The sequence below is a fragment of the Sturnira hondurensis genome, unplaced genomic scaffold, assembly GCF_014824575.4.
Source record: "Sturnira hondurensis isolate 20B ecotype Veracruz unplaced genomic scaffold, ASM1482457v3 Scaffold0004271, whole genome shotgun sequence".
NCBI classification, from domain to species: domain Eukaryota; kingdom Metazoa; phylum Chordata; class Mammalia; order Chiroptera; family Phyllostomidae; genus Sturnira; species Sturnira hondurensis.
The window spans coordinates 8,426,761-8,446,936 of record NW_028076902.1 but is presented as its reverse complement, the minus strand read 5'-3'; the positions used below and the strand labels follow the sequence as shown (position 1 = coordinate 8,446,936).

Sequence of the window (20,176 nt, the reverse complement as noted above, 5' to 3'; positions counted from 1 at the left end):
AAGCCACTGAAGAGTGTTTGAGCAGGTAATGATGTCAGGGGAAGGGTGGCAGTGAGGAGGGAGTCAAGACAGGTAAGGGGCGAAGTAGGACACCAAGGAGTTGGCAGGTGGATTAGGTGAAGTGATGGGAGGAGGGCCCCAAGCAGAGAAACAAGTCCAGCCCAAGCAAGTTTACAGTGGCCGATTCTGATGAAAGACACCTGTCTTCCTGAAAGCCCTGGGCCGGCTTCTGCCACAGTGCAATCACCAGTGTGTCTGACAGCTGGGAGTGAACAGGATTTAGAGGCAGAAAAGGGGGTGTCCCCTGGAGAAGGGCGCCCCTCCTGAGTCGGGTGCTGCCACACATGCCAGCTGCCTCCCCCAGCCTCCTGCTGGGGCACCAGCGCAAAAATACATGTTGGCAAAACTCACAAGCAAAGAAAGGGGGAAAAGATTTAATACCACTTTCAAAAATGGGAGGGAAATGAATGACTGTAATTTGGATTGAGAAAACAAGTTTTTCCAGGACAATATTTTAACCTGAAAGAAGTGGAGCATGTGATTTAATTAAAGAAATGCCAGAAACAAATGACACTGAAAGACTTAAGACCATTAACCACCTAAATTAGCAAACATGGCCCAAAAGGGGAAAAGTTAATTCAAGTCTCAGAGCTTGTCCTCATTGCTCAGAAGCAGCATTAGAAGTCATTTCTGCTGGACTTCTCGGGTTCAAGTCCCAGCTCAACTACTTACTAGATGTGTGACCTCCCTCAAGACACTTAAACCGCTCTGTGCCTCGGTTTCCTCACCTGCAAATATAGATAATTATAGCACCTCCCTCAGCAAACTCAAGTTGGGAAGAAATATAAGTTAATAAATGTCAAGCATTTATTAATATTAAGATTAATATTGGGATGAAATATTAGATATTCCCTGGACCTGGACTCATGTCTGGAAATACTTCACTTCTCTACTTCTTCAGTTGCCCCACAAATAGGTCATGACAGATATAGACAATGGCGGCTCCCTGCAGACCGTATTTCGGATAGAGAGGCAGTGACGGGCAGCTGCACCCCCAGCCAGCATTCTGCCAGCATTCAAACCTGGCGGGTAGGCGGGCAGGGGGCAGGGCTGTGTGCCAGACTCTGGCTTTTGCACCCCTCCCAAATGTTCCCTTGACAACCAGGTGCATACTCAGCTCATGTCTCACTCCTCGTTTGGACAGGCTACATGGGGCCCCACAGTGGGTCAGACTTACTTGGGAAAAATCCAACACCTACAGAATAGAGAGGATTTCAGTTCTCTCAGGTTCCCAGCCTGGCTACAGACCAACTGCTACAGGAAATTAAACAGCTGGCTAGGGCAGCTGCTTGGTAAAACCAAACTGTCCCCCGCAGCAGGGAATGGTTCTGTGACTCCGTCTGGGGCTAAACAGCCTCTCCCAGGGCTGATTGGGCCACTGGGCTGTACTCACCAGGCATCACGCCTTTGATGTCACTCTCAGGGCTCATGCAGTTCTTCTGCGTGAAGTGCAGGATCAACTTCTTTGCAGACTCAAACTGCTGGGTGGCCATCAGCCACCGGAGGGACTCAGGGAATACCCTTCAAAGACATAAAAGGAATCAGTGAATGCCTTTGATTCTGGGGGACATCAAGGAGTTCAGTTTCTGTCCCCAGCAGGTGAACTTGGCAGGAGGTACCACCTTCAGTTTCTGTCCTGGTGCTGTGGAGGCCCATAAGTGCTCAGGACTCTCATTAGCCCAATTAGGAGCAATAGACTATGGGTGCTGTAGTGTTGCTGACTTTCTTTTAGAAAGTATAAAAACTGTGATTCTTAAATGTGGCAGAAAGGAATAATATCCTACCAACTTTGTCAATAAATTAGTGTATGTATAAAATGCTTTAAAAAAATAGCCACCTATTTCTTTTTCTTTTTCTCCATTTATTTTTAGAGAGAGGGGAAGGGAGAGAGAAAGAGGAGAGAAACATGGATGTGTGGTTGCCTCTCCGGTGCCCCCTACCTGGGACCTGCTGCAACCCAGGCATGTGCCCTGAATTGGAATCAAACCTGTGACCCTTCGGTTTGCAGGCCTGCACTTAATCCACTGAGCCACCATTTGACCATCCAGGGCCAAATTCTTCTCCTTCTTCTTAAAAAAATTTTTTTAAATTTACCTAGCCTGGCTGTGTAGCTCATTGGACTGAGTGCCGGCCTGTGAACCGAAGGGTCACCAGTTCCATTCCTGGTCAGGACACATGCCTGGGTTGCGGGCCAGGTCCCTGGTTGGGGGCATGAGAAAGGCAACCGCACATTGATGTTTCTCTCCCTCTCTTTCTCCCTCCCTCCCCCTCTCTGTAAAAATAAAAAAATAAAATCCTTTAAAAAATTGTGTTTATCTACTTTAGAAGGGAGGGGGGCAGAAAAATATCAATGTGTGAGAAATACAGTGAACTCTCACCTCTCACACACCCCCAACTGGGGATCTGGCCCACGACCCAGGCATGTGCCCTGGCCAGGAATCAAACCGGCGACCCTTCAGTTGGCAGGCCAGTGTGCAGTCCATGGAGCCACATCAGCCAGGGCTAAAAATAACCACGTATTTCTAAACCATGTCTAAGCAATTCGTTGAAGGGCTTCATTTGTTATATTTTGCCACGAAAAAACAAATGTTAATAGGATAATTTTAAGTAAAAAAAATGCCCCAATACTAGCAACCTGACAATTGTTTTCAGCTCTTGAAGGTCTGAAGACTGGTTTCCACAGGGCTTACCCACAGAATCCATTTGGTCTTACTAACCACAAGTCTAATCCCCCAGAGATGATGCCGTAACACACAGCAGTTTCCAAGTTTTGGTAGCAACAGATTCCTTGTTTGTTGGATTTTAGGATAAAATCGAGTGAGGAGAGCTGACAGAAAAAGCCAGGGTTTTATTATCCATGCATTTTATAAGTTTATGTTTATGACAATATGTGCAAGTCAAAGAGAATAGTGCTCCTGTTTGGAGCAGGGGTCGCCTCACTGAACCCAAAGCGTCAGTATTGCAGATTTCGTAGAGCCATGCGTACTCAGCCCTAACTCCTCAACTCTACCTGGTGTGCAAACAGCCAGAGAAAATGCTCAGGGATGGGTGTGGCTGTGTACCTTTAGAATTTCATTATAAAATGGGTGGTACCCCTGATCGGGAGAAGCAAATATTAGGAATCAAAGTTAAGAATGACCATACTTGCCTTTGTCAGACCAGTGCTTTAGTCATCACTGTATTTACTTTGGTTACATAGTATCAGTGACCAAGGTTTCAGTCACTTCCCCCACGCAAACTGGACCTTTCTGGTGCTGATTCCCATGTGGGTGGGTTTGTGTATATATCTAGGACCCTGTGGGTTTCTCCAACGAAGTCCTGTGAGGCTGGGAGTCTCTCCCGGCACCTCAACCCCCACAGGTGTTTTCAATCAGTGTTTTGCGGCTTTATTACCCTGTGCTGGGACCCTGGGTTGTGTGGTCTGTCTTGCTCCCCAGTTTTGCCTGGTCTATCTGCACGTGAATGTGGGACCGCCTGGTCTGCCAGCCAGCTTGTGCGCCGTGCTCCTGCACAACCTGCCGCCTTGCTGGGTCCATCTACTGCTGCCTAGCATGCTGGGGGTCCACCAGCTGTGACCCCTCCCTGCCCTGCCACCCAACTCCACCCCTCCTACAGGTCTAGTTGAATGTGTCTAGTTTAACTCCTTGGTTGTCGGACTTCCATACAGTTCAATTTTCTGTCAGTACTGGTTGTTTTTGTTTCTAAATTGTTGTTCTTATTTTGGTTGTGCAAAGCAGCACAGTGTATCTACCTATGCCTCCATCTTGGCCAGAAGTCCCCATATGATTTTTTTAAATATGTTTTAGAGATCAAACCCTTGTCTGATGTATCATTGGAAAATATATTCTCCCATACAATCAGTTCCCTTTTCATTCTGATGATGGTTTCTTTAGCTGTACAGAAAATATTAATTTGATGCAGTTCCATCTGTTTACTTTTTCCTTTATTTCCCTTGTCCTAGGAGATGCAAAAATACTGTTATGTGGGATATCTGAAATTGTATTGCCTATGTTTTCCACTAGGACTGTTATGGTATCATGACTTATATTTAAATCTTTTACCCATTTTGAGTTTATTCTGGTGTAAGGTGTAAGTTGGTGGTCTAGTTTCATTTTTTTTTTGCATGCACCAGTCCAGTTTTCCCAATACCATTTGTTGAGGAGGCTACTTTTACTCCACCGTATGCCCATGCTCCTTTGTCAAATATTAATTGATCAGAGACAAGGGTTTATATCCAGGCTCTCTATTCTGTTCCATTGGTCTATGTGTCTCTTCTTATGCCAGTACCAGACTGTTTTGATTCTAGTTTAATATCAGGTATTGTGTTCCCTCCAACTTTGTTCTTCTTTCTCAGGATTACTAGGGTTATTCAGGGTTTTTTTTTTTTTTTTGGTTCCATAAAATTTTTGGAATATTTGGTCTAGATCTGTGAAATATGCCATTGATATTTTACTGGGAATTGTGTGAATCTATAGGTTGCTTTGGGCAGTATGGACATTTTGATGATGTTAATTCTTCCAATCCATGACCATGGTACATGCTTCCATTTGTTTGTGTCTTCCTTAATTTCTTTCTTCAGTTTCTGTAGTTTTCTAAGTACAGATCTTTTACCTCCTTGGTTAAATTTATTCCTAGGTACTTCACTTTTCTTGTTGCTATAGTAAATGAGATTTTCCCCCTTAGTTTCCCTTTCTGATACTTCTTTGTTGGTGTAAAAGAATGCCAGTGATTTCTGAATACTGACTTTGTGTCCTGTTACTTTCCAGAACTCACTTACTAGGTTGAGTAGTTTTTTGAAAATTAAGTTTTAAGTAAGCAAATCATACATAAATCCATTCTCTACTTAAGAATTAAAATGTCCCAGAGAAGACAAAAGCCCCCCTTGACCTTTTGTCCCAAGTCCAGTTCCCCAGCACTGCCTTCTTCCCCAGCAGTGCTGACCCCTCCACAGTGGGTGCGGAGCCTTCCAGTCACACTCCGGGCACTCACACGCCCATGTATCTCACGCTTCCTCCCTGTGTCCATGACCCCCCCCAACTTTCAGGAAAAGAGGTCAGTTTCACTCTCAAAACTTCCCCCACTTCCAGAGTGCCACGCATCTGCTCACCCACTGGGGCAGACAAGATTGCCCCTATGTGTTGTGCACAGTGATTCCTTCTGGATGTAACCCACACTAGTTTTCAGTTTTTTACTTGTGAGCTGAGGGCACCAATGCAAGGGATCCAACTTCAGAGCAGCCTGAGCAACGTGACTTTTCAGCTTGTTCTTGGAACTTAAAATCACCCCATGGATCTACACATAGGATACTTCCCATGTGGCCTCAATTATTCTATAACATACCAAGAACTAGAATTTAAGTGAAAAAAACTTCTGACTAAACACCACAGAGGTTACAGAAGCTACCCACTGAAAACATGAACTTTCAGAAGGACCTTGAGGTTCTCCTCTGACACCGAGTTTTAGGTTAGAAGGCCCCAGACCGCAAACAGGGACGGGGGAGGCAGCCTGAGCAGAAAGGGGCTTGAAGACAGCGTGAGGAAGCATCGGTGCTCCAGCTGCCCTCAGGTAGGTGCAAGACTCCACACAACCACGAACCCCTTTGAAGGTTCAAACTACTCTAACGGAGACGTGCTTGATGCCCTAATGAAAACTCCTGCCTTGCTCACCAAGGAAAGGCAATGCTACAAAACCGAACTTCAGAGTCAGAGGGGCTCTCAAGTGGCAATGAGTCCAGCCTTGCAGCATCTCAAATGAGCTGAACCTAGACGATGCCTTTGCCGGGGGGACATCAACAGCAGGATCAGACCTGAACTTGGTCTTTAGACACCTAGACCAGGGTAATTTTCTCCACACCACTCTATGTTTATGGTGCTGTTTAAAAAACAGAAAAATATATTTTAGAAGATACCCACCTGACAGCTACAATAAAGTATTAATTCTCAAAGAGTTAAAATTTATTTGCACGGAAGCATCTTCCCAATGGCATCATGTAAATAATGTTACTCTGTTTTCCTAACTGATGCCACTAAGTGGTTGTTCCTCAAGCTGAGCATCAGTGTCAACTGAAATGAGAACCCCATCCGCTCACTCACGGCACCTATGGCTTTACAGCAACTGTTCCTTCTCAGACACTCGCCCCGCTTTGCCTGCACTCCTTCTGTTTCCATTATTTGGCAAAGTCTCAAGCCCATCTGATTTACATTCATGGATCTGTTTTACATCTTAGTCCCTATAACCTGTAACTTCATAGAATCAGTAATTGAAAATACTTGATCATTTCATAATACTATGAAGTTGATAGTTCCCCTTGACATTTAAGAATAAAACCAAGCACTCCTTCTGCCCAACTGGAGAATCTGACACAGACAAGTATACTATCTAGGCTGCTTTCTTACTTATTTGTTTAACACCTGTTCTGATAAAATGCCAGCTTGGTGATACATTAAAAGCATGAGTGTCTTCTTTAAAATACGGAAAGGAAATAAGATTAACTGCTAATACTCTATTAATTTTACCCTCAAGTCATTATTTTTCTGAAGTCCTTAGTTTTAGTACTCAGCACAGACAGGTATGCCTTCATGTAGTGCTGCAACATCACAGGTCTCATGAAATAAATGTACACTGAGCATGCTCAACCTGCCACTAGAGAAAAACATGTAGATTAATAAATGCCTTAGAGTTAACAGCTTCTATCAAACAGGTTGCCCAACACAGAAGAAAGGGCACAGTGCGGATGCGGGGACAAGAACCACAAAGGGCTTTGTAGACATGAAGTTCCCTGAGTATGTATGAAGAGTGCTTTTGATCTAAAGAAGTGATTCTAGCTATTGACATTTTTGGTTCTACCCATGAACATGGGAATCACAGTGAACATGAAATTCTGCAGAGGTTCTCCAAGTAAAATCGATACCAGTTGGGAGACTTTCTTAACTTTCTGCTTCAAAGCTCTTATAAAAATAGTCTTGGTTCCAGCAGATAAGCTTTCACTTGGATTTTTGATAAACCTTTAGTTCTGTTTGGTATACAAAAAATAAGGTAAGTAGGTTCAGGCCAAGGAATAGCAGACGGATATGAATTAGCTCTTTAAAATATGTCAGGTTGGCTGGTATGGCTCAGTTGGATGGAGCTTGGTCCTGTAAACCGGGAGGTCGTGGGTTTGATTTCCAGTCAGGCCTAGGTTGTGGGTTTGGTCCCCGGTTCGGGTGTGTATGAGAGACAACTGATGGATGTTTCCCTCCCTCCCGCTCTCTCCCTTTCTTTCTGCTAAGATCAATAAGCATGTCCTTGGGGGTGAGGATAAACAAAGTGCCAAGTTCATGATTTCAGTTAAACCTGGTAATTTAGAGAGAAGAGATGAGTATTATGAAATTAAATAAATAAAAGTTGGCTGTTAAGATGGTTAAACTTCAAAGTTTCCTAGGGCAAATGAACTCTTCTGGCAAATCTCTTCGTAGAACAGGAATTCTTTAATATAAATGGCCATCCCACATAAGCTCAGACCTTTGTCTCTACTGTTTTTCAAAATAATACATATAAAAGCTCCATAATTCTTCTACTGTAGAAAAATTATGGAGGAAATACACCAGGAGTCCTGGGCTTACATACCAATTTTGTTACCGTTGGCAAGTCCCCTGACCCTTCAGGCCTCAGCTTCCCTGCATCTGGGTGACAGTGGGGGTGGAATGGTAGAATGACCCAAAGCCTCACTCGGCTCCAACATTTTCTATGGAGTTTTATTTCAAGGGACTAATGGTAACTGTTGCCTCTTTCTGGAAGGTAAAAAAGATGCTGATCATGACAATGCACTAAACAAACATTCTCTGAATGTTTTATGTTTCGGTGGGGCAGAAAGGGGTCAGCACCTAAAATGTGTTTGGAGCTGGAGCTAGCCTTTTAGTCAAGCAACTCTGAATATGTAAGAATTGAGATAAATTTAAAATGTTCCTCAGAAACATTGTAACCAGATGAATACTAGGCATTCGCCAGGAAATATTCTGTATCTGGCTTTGTATTTTTCCACTGTCTCCCTCCTTCAGCTTTTTCCTTGTGCTTTTTCAATGTATAACAATCAGGCCTCAGAAAATATAGAGCACATGGGGCATTCGAAAGGTAACGCCATAGGGGGTTCATCTGGCATTTTTGCGAATGATAAAAAAATGGGTGTTGAAAAACAGTTTGAGAAAACAGTGGGCAGAAGGAACAAAGAAAGGTCTTATGTTGCTGCTTCTTCTAAATGGAATTTTATTGGAGCCTCTGTGTCAGCGGCTTATGTAAGGAGTCCACTCAACCTTCTGCCCCGGACCCAGCCTCTCCTGACCTGCCTGATCCAATCTTCTCTCTACCCACGAAGGAGAGAGTTGAGTAGAGCCCATGCGGCCACACACTCACTGACCCATCATCCCAGTGGCCCGGCTGGTCTGCTCTGGACTCACACCTGGCTCTGAAAATTAGCCTCTTGTCTTTGCCATGCTCACCCCTCCCAATTCCTACAGAAACAGCCACAGCTTGTGGACCAGATCCCAACAGCTGAGTGATGCCATCCTGAGCTCCTGTCCAGGATTCCCATTTCTTGTGACACTGGAGTGTGCTTTGCCAGAGTCTCTTATAGCCCAGCCAATGGGGGCTGGGCCCCTGGCCTCTCTTTCTTTATCCAGGCCCCTGGGGTTTTGCCAGCTGTCGGCAGCAACTGCTTAGCCGCTATCACTAGCCACCTGTTACGAGCGGGCCATCTACCTGACTTCTGCCAGCTGCCAACAGCCCCACACCATCACTCCCACAAAACACAGCAACGTGCACTCTCACAGGTGCCTCAGGTCAGCCTGCTTGCAGAGCTCAGTGATCCTCCCACTGGCTGGCTGTAAGCGACCCCAGCTCCCTTGGGTGGGGTGGTCATGAGATGGAATGTTGGTGGCACTGGAATCAGTCATGCTGACCTTTAGAGCAGAGGCTGCACCCTCTGGCACAGCACAGGCCTTTCTTTGCTCCCACCAGGAAGCAATCTCATTGAGCACAGGGTTCCTATTATCTCACGTAATCTCTGCACACTCAGCGGTTGAGATTTGGGCAGCCTGTGGCTTGAGGGCTCCCTAAAATTCCACACCATCAGCAAATCCCAAAACACCAATTTAGAGAACATTTTTATCCCACTGTTAAGTTGCTTGTTCAATGGTTGTGAATAAAATGTTGGTCACCGTTTTATTTATATGCCTTGCCTTGGGTTGGCATTACCCCACCTAGATTATCTTTAGACAAATGGAATTTGACTAAAATTTTTTTATTTGCTGTAAGTTTCCTATAAGTCTCCCCAAATTAACTACCTGATAACCTATAAAAATAATTATTGCAGATTTATTCAAGCTCCCACAGACTATACATATGCTTTTTATGAGCCACCAATTCAAGTTTCCTTTGTGAAAAACATTTTCCTATGTGACTTAGCTGTGGGTCTAGCAGAATTCCCACTCCCTCCAGTGTGTGGGAACCTCCCAGCCCCACTTTATCTGGAACAGAGTGGGAATAATGTGACACTCTGCCCATTTCGAAATAAAACCATTTTTGATGGAGGAAGCTGTTGTGTCCTTCAAGTGTGTGTGAGCAAAAAAAAAAAGACTGATAACTTCTGGGATGAATACATATATATGTAATTTAAACAAATTTTTAATCCTCACCCAATGATATTTTTATTGACTTTTAGAAAGAGAGGAAGGGAGAGAGAGAGAAATATCGATGTGAGAAAGATCAGTTGCCTCCTGTTTGTGACCTAACTGAAGACCTAACCCACAATCTAGGTTAGCCTAACCCAACTGGGAATAGAACCTGCAACCTTTTGGTGTTCAGGACAATGCTCCAACTAACTGACCCACCTGGCCAGGGCCACATATATGTAAATTTTTTATCGTTGTTCAAGAACAGTTGTATCCATTTCTCCCCCCACTCCTTCCCCCCACCCCACCCATCCCCACCTCTCACCTTTGATCCTACCCCCCTTTGTTTTTTGTCCATGGGTCCTTTATACATGTTCCTTTGTGACCTTTCCCCCATTTCCCCCCATTAGTCCCTTCCATTCTTCCCTCTGGTCCCTGTCAGTTTGTTCTTTATTTACATGCCTCTGGTTCTTTTTTGCTCATTTGTTTGTTTTGTGAATTAGGTTCCACTTATAGGTGAGATCATATAGCATTTATCTTTCACTGCCTGACTTATTTCACTTAGCATAATGCTCTCCAGTTCCATCTATGCTGTCTTGAAGGACAGGAGCTCCTTCTTTCTTTCTGCTGCATAGTATTCCATTGTGTAAATGTACCAGTTTTTGATCCACTCATTTACTGATGGATACTTAGGTTGCTTTTAGCACTTGGCTATTATAAATTGTGCTGCTATGAACACTGGGGTGCATAGGTTCTTTTGAATTGGTGTTTCAGGATTCTTAGGGCTTATCAGTGGAATTGCCAGGTCAAAAGGCAGTTCCATTTTTCGTTTTCTGAGGAAATTCTACTGTTTTCCACAGTGACTGCACCAGCCTGCATTCCCACCAACAGTGCACTAGGGTTCCCTTTTCTCCACAATCTTGCCAGCACTTGTTTGTTTGTTGATTTTTTTATGATGGCCATTTTGACTGGTGTGAAGTGGTATCTCACTGTGGTTTTAATTTGCATCTCTCTGATGGCTAGTGATGCTGAGCATCTTTTCATTTGTCTCTGGGCCTCTGTATGTCCTCCTTGGAGAAGTGTCTGTTCAGGTCTTTTGCCCCTTTTTTAATTGGATTGTTTGTCTTCCTGGAGTCATGTGACTTTTTTATATATCTTGGAGATCAAACCCTTGTCCAAGGTATCATTTGCAAATATATTTTCCCATACAGTTGGTGCCCTTTTCATTTTGTTGATGTTCTCTTTAGCCATGTAGAAGCCTTTTAATTTCATGAGATCCCATTTGTTTATTCTTTCCTTTATGTCCCTTCCTCTAGGGGACACATTGGTAAAAATATTGCTGCAAGGAATATCTGAGATTCTCCTGCCGATGTTTTCCTCTAGTACTTTTATGGTGTCATGACTTATATTTAAATCTTTTATCCATCGTGAGTTTATTTTTGTGTATGTGTATGTGCTGGTGGCCGAGTTTCATTTTTATTTCCATGTCCAGCTCTCGCAACACCATTTGTCGAAGAGGCTATTTTTACTTCATTTTATTACACAAATAATAAAACCCTTTGTTGAATATTAATTGGCCATAGAGACTTGGGCCAGCACAGACTTTCTGGGCTCTCTGTTCTGTTCCACTAATCCATGTGTCTGTTCTTATGCCAGTACTAGACTGTTTGATTATCATGGCCTTGTAATATAGTTTGATATTATGTATTGTGACCCCTCCAACTGTTCTTTCTCAAAATTGCTGTGACTATTTGGGTCATTTATGGTTCCACATAAAATTTTGAAATGTTTGTTCTATGTCTGTGAAATGTCATTGGTGTTTTAACAGGCATTGATTGTGTTGAATCTATAAATTGCTTTGGGTAGTATGGACATTTGATGATGTTAATTCTTCCAACCCATGAAGACACTATATGCTTCTATTTATTTCTGTCTTCCTTAATTTCTTTTTTTAGTGTTCTATAGTTTTCTGAGTATAGGTCTTTAACCTCCTTGGTTAGGTTTATTCCTAGGTACTTTATCTTTCTTGCTGCTATAGCAAATAGGATTTTTTTTCCAATTTCTGTTTCTGATATTTTGTTGTTGGTATACAAGGATGGCATCAATTTCTGAATACTGACTTTGATATATATGTAATTTTAAAGGGTCTTGTAAAATCATTTCAACAATGACAGGAAGAACATTAATTCATCTACTCAAATCTTTATTTAGCCCTCATTAAGGAAGGCAGTGATACCTCAATGATTTTCAGAAACCTTTTTGTAATGTTAAACCACATGGACTAAATAAAAAGGAGGAACTCAGAAACACTCCTTCTGAGAAGCTTAGCTCTGGGCCGTGCACACACTGGGCTTGGTGGCGCAAGGTCTTCCCTCCACCCAGCACTTCTGTCCCATCCTTGGAGCACTGCAGTGCCACTCACTGCACATGTGACCAGAGCGGACAGGCTGGCGGTCCTCATTCTGGCTCTGAAGTCACCTGCTGGTGATCAGACCATGGTGGCATGTGCCAGCCCTGTACACAGTCTGTCTGTGCCCCAGTCTCCATCCACACTGGAGCTGTCCTTGTACCTACTCCAGAGGGTCAGTGGGAGGACTAATGTGCTAACTTATAGAAGGTGCTTAGCAGCACCCAATATAGCAAACTCTCAAGAAATGTTAAAAATTAGAGTTACTCTCACCAAAATATTTCTGATGAAGAGCCAGTGATATTTAGGACCATTTACTGAAATTGTTAGCAATTTTTTCCTGGTTATTTATCTAACCTGAGGCCATTTACATGTTTTACACTGTTTTTTTTTCCTTAAAAGTGCTAAAAATTAAAGTTCCTTTTAACACATACTTTTCCCCTAAGGGTATTAATTATGTTACTCCTTTCTTGCACAGCATGCTCTAATTTCCTTTGTTTCCAGGTCTCCCTTCCACTTGGGGACTCGATACTTGTACTTACTCTCCACTGTTGCATGGTGCAACTCGATCTTTCTCTGATTTCCTCTTTATTTCCCATATGGTTCATTATCTTCTTCTTGTTGCTCTTCCAGATGCTAGATGATCATGATGACTGCCAACAACACTTTTGTCTTGTCAGAATGAAATTCCAGCTGAACCAAGTGTGGTTAATAATTCACCACCCTCACCCATCTCCATGTCCGATGTTCTTTCTTAGAGCAGTTCACGCAAAGCACACCTTAGGTGCATCCACCATGAACTCCTTCCTACATAGTTCCTTGGTTGAAAGTCCTGGGGAATAGGAAGGAAAACTGCACCCAACACTCCCCTGCAGGGGCAAAGGGGCACATGTGAGAGTGACAACTGCCTAAAGGTGCACCGTTGCTGCCCATGCAGAGGACAGGTAAGCAAGGTCATGGGTCACGATTTAAGACTCCAAAATGAACATGCATATAAGTTTATGTTCTCATAGAATGGATAAGATGGTAGGATGCAGCGCTGAGATTTTTGTGTCTTCTTACATCAGTCCAGGGGTTTCTGTGACTTCTGCTGTCTGAGACAATCGAGACAGCTTTGTTCTCTGCAGTGGATCTGAACTAAGCACCAGGTCCTGCCTGCTATCCTTGACCTTCAGAGATGGCATCTGTTTCATTTTCCTACAGAATCAAGAAACCTCTTCTTACCAGCAGCATGTATTCCACAGCTGACTCTGATCTCCTTTCATGCCTCTTTAACAACATCTTTCTTCAAAGTGTGCCCGGTCCCTTTTCTACATGCAGGGTGTCTGCCTTTTTCTTCTATGAGGAGTAGCCTGGCATAGCATAGCATCTCTTTTTTTAAAATTTATTTTTATTTTACTTTGACTTATATCTTTCTCTTATGTTCTCTTAGAATAAAAACTGTAATTAAAAATAAAATAAATTTAAATAAACTTAAAAATAATAATAAATAGCAGTGGAAATTTAAGATAAAATATTAAAAAATTTTTCTCTCAACTAGAGTTTACATGCAATATTATTTTATATTAGTTTCAGGTATATGCATAGTGGTTAGAGATAGCACTTCTTGAACTTGAGTACCAATAAGCATCCCCTGGGGGAGCTCCTTAAACCAGACCTCTGAGCTCCATGCTAACTCTTTGTGTTTCTAACACGTTCCTGGGTGGTGAAGATGCTGCTGGTGCAGAGGCTGCATCCTGAGAACCACTGACGTTTGAAAAACAGTTTTCAGTGATTTTCCCACACTTCAGAGTGTCTTTGGGAACTTTTTGGTGCCCTGGTTTCCCCTGCTAAAAACCAGAATAATCCCACTGACCACCTGTTCCTACTAACCCAAGAATATTTTGGTTAATAGAGCTCCACACAGAGAGCCTTATAGCTGATCTTGGGAAAAGTGGGTCCCTAACATTTAAGACGGCTCACATCTGCACACGTTACAGTACATCTGCGCCTTGCCGAGATGTCCATGAGGCAGGAAAGTGTCTGCCACGTTTACGATGACCTGGCACTCAGCAGACACTGCCTGAAGGAGGGTGGACACTCTCATGTGATGAGAGCCTTCACTGGGGACCTTACTGAACTTGCATCACAACCGTCCCCCAGCAGATGTGCACACACTTGTTTTCACAAAGAAGCGTGTGTACTCGGCTTCCTTACTTTACCATATTTTAATGGTCATGGTGTACACTAACATTTTGGGAAAGTGGTACTAACTTCTTCATCATCCCTTGGAATTCCTACTTTCTGTTGTTTCCACCAAAAAAATCTTTAGCTACACACCATGTGGGCAGTCCTCTGCACCTGTTCCATGTGTTACCTTCCTGATTTTCCACCCCCCAGTTTTCCTAAATGTTCTAACAACATGGACTTGGACCCCGGAATGCAGGGAAATAGGCTGTGCATTGCATAAGAGCTCCTGGACAGGGAGGCGTGTCACCAAGCCACGCGCCCTGGAGCAGGCCGCAGCCTCCTGGGATACCTGTTGTACCTGTGCATAACTAGAAGGCAGCTTCCAACCAGCCCCCTCTTCCACTGTCATCACCTGCCAGTTCCCAGCATATCAAATCAGAGTTTCTCTTTGATTCTCCCTTCTTGTATCCCCGGCCCCCCCCCCCCCACCTTACCCTCGATTTGTTTTCTGTGACGCTGGAAGAATTCCACATTCATTCCAGAAAAAAGGATTAGTCAGAATTACTTCCTTCTAGTTTAGGACTCAAGTTCTGCTGCTCTTTCTTAAGTGATAATAAATTCCCAAGAAAAATGACTAATGAGCATTTCTATCTGGCCCCAGTGTCTTGAGGCAAAAGGCTGCCTGGGTCTCAGGCCCGGGTACCCACTGGCAGCATCAACCGCCCACCACCTCTGAAAGCACTTACATTCAGGTAGAAAATAGTTACAACTACGCTCTCTTTGGAGTGTGCTTCATGACGACATGCCTAAATTTGACTTTGCAAAGCATGCTGAAGTACCATCCAAGAAGCATTCCTTCTGTTCTCTTGGGCCACTCAGCTTCTGAAGCTCTTCCTTTATGCAGAGCCCTTAGGAAAGCAGAGCTGGTTGTGCCTGGACCCAGAAGACAGGAATGTCCCAAGGCAGCTCACGCAATGCCATCTATCTCTCATCTCAGCCCTGGGACTTGCTGGGGTGTTGTGTCCTCCCACCACCAGAATCCACCTATGCTCCCTACACCCCCAGCCAAACTCCCCTCCAGTCCTCGGGAAACATGAGTTCTCTGCTGCTTCCCTCTCCTTCCGGCTGCCTTCTCCAGCCCCAGATTCTCATCACTGCAGAGCACTCAGCAACCCTGTGGCTGCCGGAGGGATACACATTAACCACGCCTTTTTATTTCCTGTTTTCTGATATTGCTGGGAGGGAGGAGCGCTCCTTCCATGGGCAGCCAACTCCTGGATATAGCCAACAGCTAACTTGCAAGTGTACCTTTCAAATACAAACCAAATGATTCAGACCCCACACCCCTACCGCCTCCTCTATGGGGCTCTCACACTATGACTATGATTCCCCTGCCCCAGTCACCCTGGGACCGGGTACCAGAAGATCAGGGGACAGCCCCTGTGTCCCAGAGCCCTGAAATTATTCAAATTAGCTGATGCTAAGCCTGCTTACCCTGCCTCACTTGCTCCTTCTCTAAGGAAACCACAGTGGAGGCACTGGCCCATGCGCCCCCTCTTCCTTCTGTCTCCTGTGTGGCTCCCATGATGGGGTACACCCTCCTCCTGGGAACTGAGTAACAAACAATCACCTCAATGCCTGTCATCTCCCACTCTCTTGGTCTCACCGTGCCTGGACTAATAAACCCTATAATTTAAAACAGACTGTGGTTTCAATCAAGTCTCCAAGCTCTTTGCAGTGGTTCCCCATTGCCCCCAAGATCAAATACCTCCCTTTTCAAAGCTCTCCCTTAGCCAGCAATCTCACTTGTTACCCTTCCAACTCGACTCTTGGGACAGGGCTTCATGCTCCACTTCCTAGATGGGCCTCCATGTCTCAGGGACCTTCAGCCCCCTGCCTCCGCAAACCACCCAAACCCAAGTCATTGCTGTCTCTCATCCCCTGTGCTGCAGCTGGTCTGCTGGCAAGCCTTCACAGAGCCTCTTCCAGTGACCACCCTGCCCAACCCCTCTCCCCCAACTCTGGCCCACCTCACGACCATTTGCCACCCAGTAGACAGTGCCTTCAATGTGTCTTCATGCTTTTAAAATAAACCTACTGTGCTCCAGGGCCCATGTGGTTGGACCCACCTGTGACTGAGCTTGTCTTTCGCCTTTCGCCCCCACCTTGTCCCTCATGTTCCAGTCACACTGACCTCCTGCTTCCTCTTCCAGAAAAAGTCACGTGTAAGTCAACTTTAGCCCTTGATGCTCCCCCTGGTCTAGAACTTTTCTGCCAGGAACTCTGTGTGATTTTCTCCTTCTGATCATTTAGGTCTTGGCCAGAATGTCACTTCTTCAGAGAGGCTTTCCCTGACCACCCTACTCCTCCTTGTCCACCCCACCGCTCTATTTCATTTTTCTTCATGTGCTGGTTATTTGCAAGTTTACAGCTTTATGGTCAGTGGGTGTAATGGGGGTGGGGGGAAAACACACGCCCCGGATATGGGGGAGGGGTTTGAGCTGCAGAGATGTGACAGGAGTCTTTGCCTCCTTGCTGACCATGGTGGCTGGAAGAGGGGAAAAGGCAATCATGGCTGACACTGGCCTTCACCGGCTGGAAGGCTGGGCACTCCCACTGGCTCTCGCACGTGTGAGATTCTGGGAGAGAACTTTTGAAACAGAGCATGCTGGAAAGCAAAAAGTTAGTTGGTTCTTTCCCCTCCCTGGGGCATGGGTTGTACCAATGGTCACCAGTGGGCCTGTGCGTGGAGGCCTGTGGCACAGACTCTGCAAGATGCCCAAAACTGCATAGTGACTGGAGACAAGCTAAGCCATCTAAGTTTATGATACTTTTGGGAGGCAAAAGAGGTTCCCAACACAAATTTGAACTGAGCTGGCAGAGGGTGACAAGGTGATTTTTCTTAGGGTGTCTTGGAGGGAATGGGCTTTGAGGCAGAATCTTATTGTTATTTCCAAAGACCTTGGGATAATAGTTAGCACCATGAACAGATTTTTGTTCTTGTGTTATTTTCAGTTCTTGAACCTATGTAATGGTTGTAATGAGACTATTTTTGATGTCATACTCTGACTTTTCCTTTCCCCTTACTTTTGTTACCGGATATTTTAGGCAGAAAGTTGCCATTAAATAAAAGATTCCTTTCTTGCCCTGACTGGTGTGGCTCAGCGGATTGAGTGCCAGCTTGCAAGCCAAAGGGTCACTGGTTTGATTCTCAGCCAGGGCACATGCCTGGGTTGTGGGCCAGGTCCCTAGTAGGGGTGCATGAGAGGCAACCACACACTGATGTTTGTCTTCCTCTCTTTCTCCCACCCTTCCCCTCTGTCTGAAGATAAAGAAATAACATCTTTTAAAAAATACTTTATTTATTTATCTTTAGAGGGGAAGGGAAGAAGAGAGGGAGAGAAATATCAATGTATGGTTGCCTCTTGTGCGCCCCCTGCTGGGAACTGGCCTGCAACCCAGGCATGTGCCCTGACTGAGAATGGAACTGCGATAATTTGTTTCACAGGCCCGCTCTCATTCCACTGGGCCACACCAGCCTGGGTAAATAAAATCTTTTAAAAAAAAATATTCCTTTCTTTTCCACTGAACTCTATGTTTGGAGATTTGCCTGGCAGGTGGCAAGTGGTAGGAACTTCCCCCTCCCCACTGTCTTTGGTAACATGGGGATCTGCTCACATGAATGTGCAGTATCCAAAATACTGAGCATCTAGAATAGCATTTGGTGTGGGGGAATGGTAAGTACTTAATAAATTAGTTGAATTAATTTCTCTTTCAGATTGCTCTATTTTCTGGAGTTGCTGGGACAGAAACTCCCCAGTCTACTGTTTTTAGCCTCAGGATGGGTACCCATGTGCCCAGTGAATTTTGCCTGTGAACTCATCCTTGGCAAACATTTTCTTCCATGTGAGACTTGAGGACCGGGCTCCAGTGATTCTCCACGGGAGGTTTCATTTTTGACCTTGTGGGTCCAGGGGACTCACTGGTTCTTACATTAATATCTCAGCCTTAGAGAAGGGCTGGAATTTAGAACAGCCATGTGTGGTAAAGATTTCAAGGCTCCAGTGTCTTAAGGATGAACCTCTCTGCCCTCAGCCCAAGGCAGTCCAGCCAGTTCTGGAGCTGAGTCTCTGTGGTGGGGAAAGATCATCTAGTCCTGTTATCAATGACAGTGCTAATTCCTAGCTTCATTCAAGGGGCTCAGTTATAAGTGTATAAGGGGCCTGAGATCTCAGATCTAGTCCCTTTTGCAGGTGTTAACGCCCAAGCTCCATTTTCTGGTTCAGATGCCCTGTGGGCTGCCTGTGCCCACCGCTGCTTGAGTGCTCTCCTCGTCCTGGGCGTGGGAATTCCCTTTCTTACAGTGGAACTCAGCACCGAGTATGCACTGCACTTGGCTAATGTAATATCTTATCCAGCATCTGTGTGTGTTTGGAGAGTCCCTGTCAGTCTAGCCCACCATCAGGGCCAGAAGCTCCCTCTGGCCAATTTCCACCCCTTTGTCATTACTGTTTCTAACCCAAGACCTTGTATCTCGGTGACATTGTGTCACACAGTTTGGTTTATCATCCTTGTTAATGCACTGCTCTCAGAGTTACTCCAAAGTACGAAGTATGCTGCTGGGCACCCTGGGTGCACAAAATAAATACTTGCTCATTAAAGGAAAGCAAGTGACTTCCAACATTTTGTCACCAACAGCTGGTCCTGCTGGCTGGTGTGGCAATGGCCCACTTCATCCTGTCAAACAAAGAGCCTTCAGGAGTGACCAGCTTCTTGCTGAAGTAGATGGGAGGAGGGCAGGAATTAGAAGATGATAAAAAAGGGGAAGCACCTCAGTGGTCTTTAAAAGCCAATGACTGTTCATTCAAGTCTAGTAGGCAGAGTGGAATATGCCTCTCACCACCAATTTCTTTTACCTGCCCTGTATACCTAGGCTTCTGTACATGTTAAGGGCTGATACAACCATGGTAACAACAGTAGTTCATGTTAGTGAGCACTTGCTATAGGCCTGACATGTGCCAGGCATGTTAAATAATAACCTAAATAAAAACAATGACTATGATCCCAGCAGTTAACACATCTGAGTAGAGCAGGTCTCCTCCAGACTGTGGAGCCAGAGCTGTGACTACATGGTGTCAGTGCATTGGGATGTCCTTTCACCTGTCTGTCCACACACACATTTTACTTGTCCAAGTACCCTTTTCACCATACAGCTTGGTTGGAGGCCAGGAAGCGAGAGGAGGTGGGTGGGAGGAGGGCAGACCACACAGAGGATCCTCTCAGGCAAAGGGGATCCTCTCCCAGGACAGTGTCTCTGGTGGCCAGGGACAAGGGATGGGAGGTGGGAGACAGCATGGTATGCTAGAAGAGCAGGCCTGGGTTTAAGGGCCAGCTGGGTGGCCTTAGTTTTTGTCATCCGTACAATGAATGGGGTGGTAAATAGGAAGACTGAATGATCTGCTCTTTGCCTGGGGCTAGCCTAGCATTTTGTGGCTGGCATAGAGTGCACGTTATACAAACATTTGTTAAATAAATAAATGCCCCAAATTCCATAACAAGCACAGTCAAGCTCTGGACACACATGGCCAGGGAGGGGACAGGAAGGGCTTCCTCACACTGATAAAATAAGGAGCTGCCCAGTCTGTCCTGTTCTGGGGACACCATTTCATTCTTTTCCCCTAAGACCCTGCTGGAGGGAGCGGGATGTCTGAGTTCTGCACGGCCCCGGCAGCGGGGCTGTCTGGTCCAGCTGACCTCAGGCCAAGATGCCTGGCAGAGCTGCTGGTGAGAGGAGAGCCCTGGGGGCAGCTGCGGTGATGGGGCCTCCCGGGTGGGCGGCCTGCTTCTCATCTGTATGGCTGCTGCTGCTGAGGCTGTAATGACGGAGTCAGCAGGG

General features: G+C 45.1%; 1 protein-coding gene across 2 annotated transcripts in view; it reads right to left on the bottom strand.

The window, feature by feature from the left end:
• Positions 1-20,176, bottom strand: part of SLC22A23 (solute carrier family 22 member 23) — a 177,205-nt gene that overhangs the window by 29,651 nt on the left and 127,378 nt on the right. For both annotated transcript variants that reach the window (XM_037045415.1, XM_037045416.1), the window contains one exon: positions 1,454-1,581. In XM_037045415.1, the coding sequence (XP_036901310.1) occupies positions 1,454-1,581 (128 nt within the window). The remainder of the gene's footprint in view (positions 1-1,453; positions 1,582-20,176) is intronic.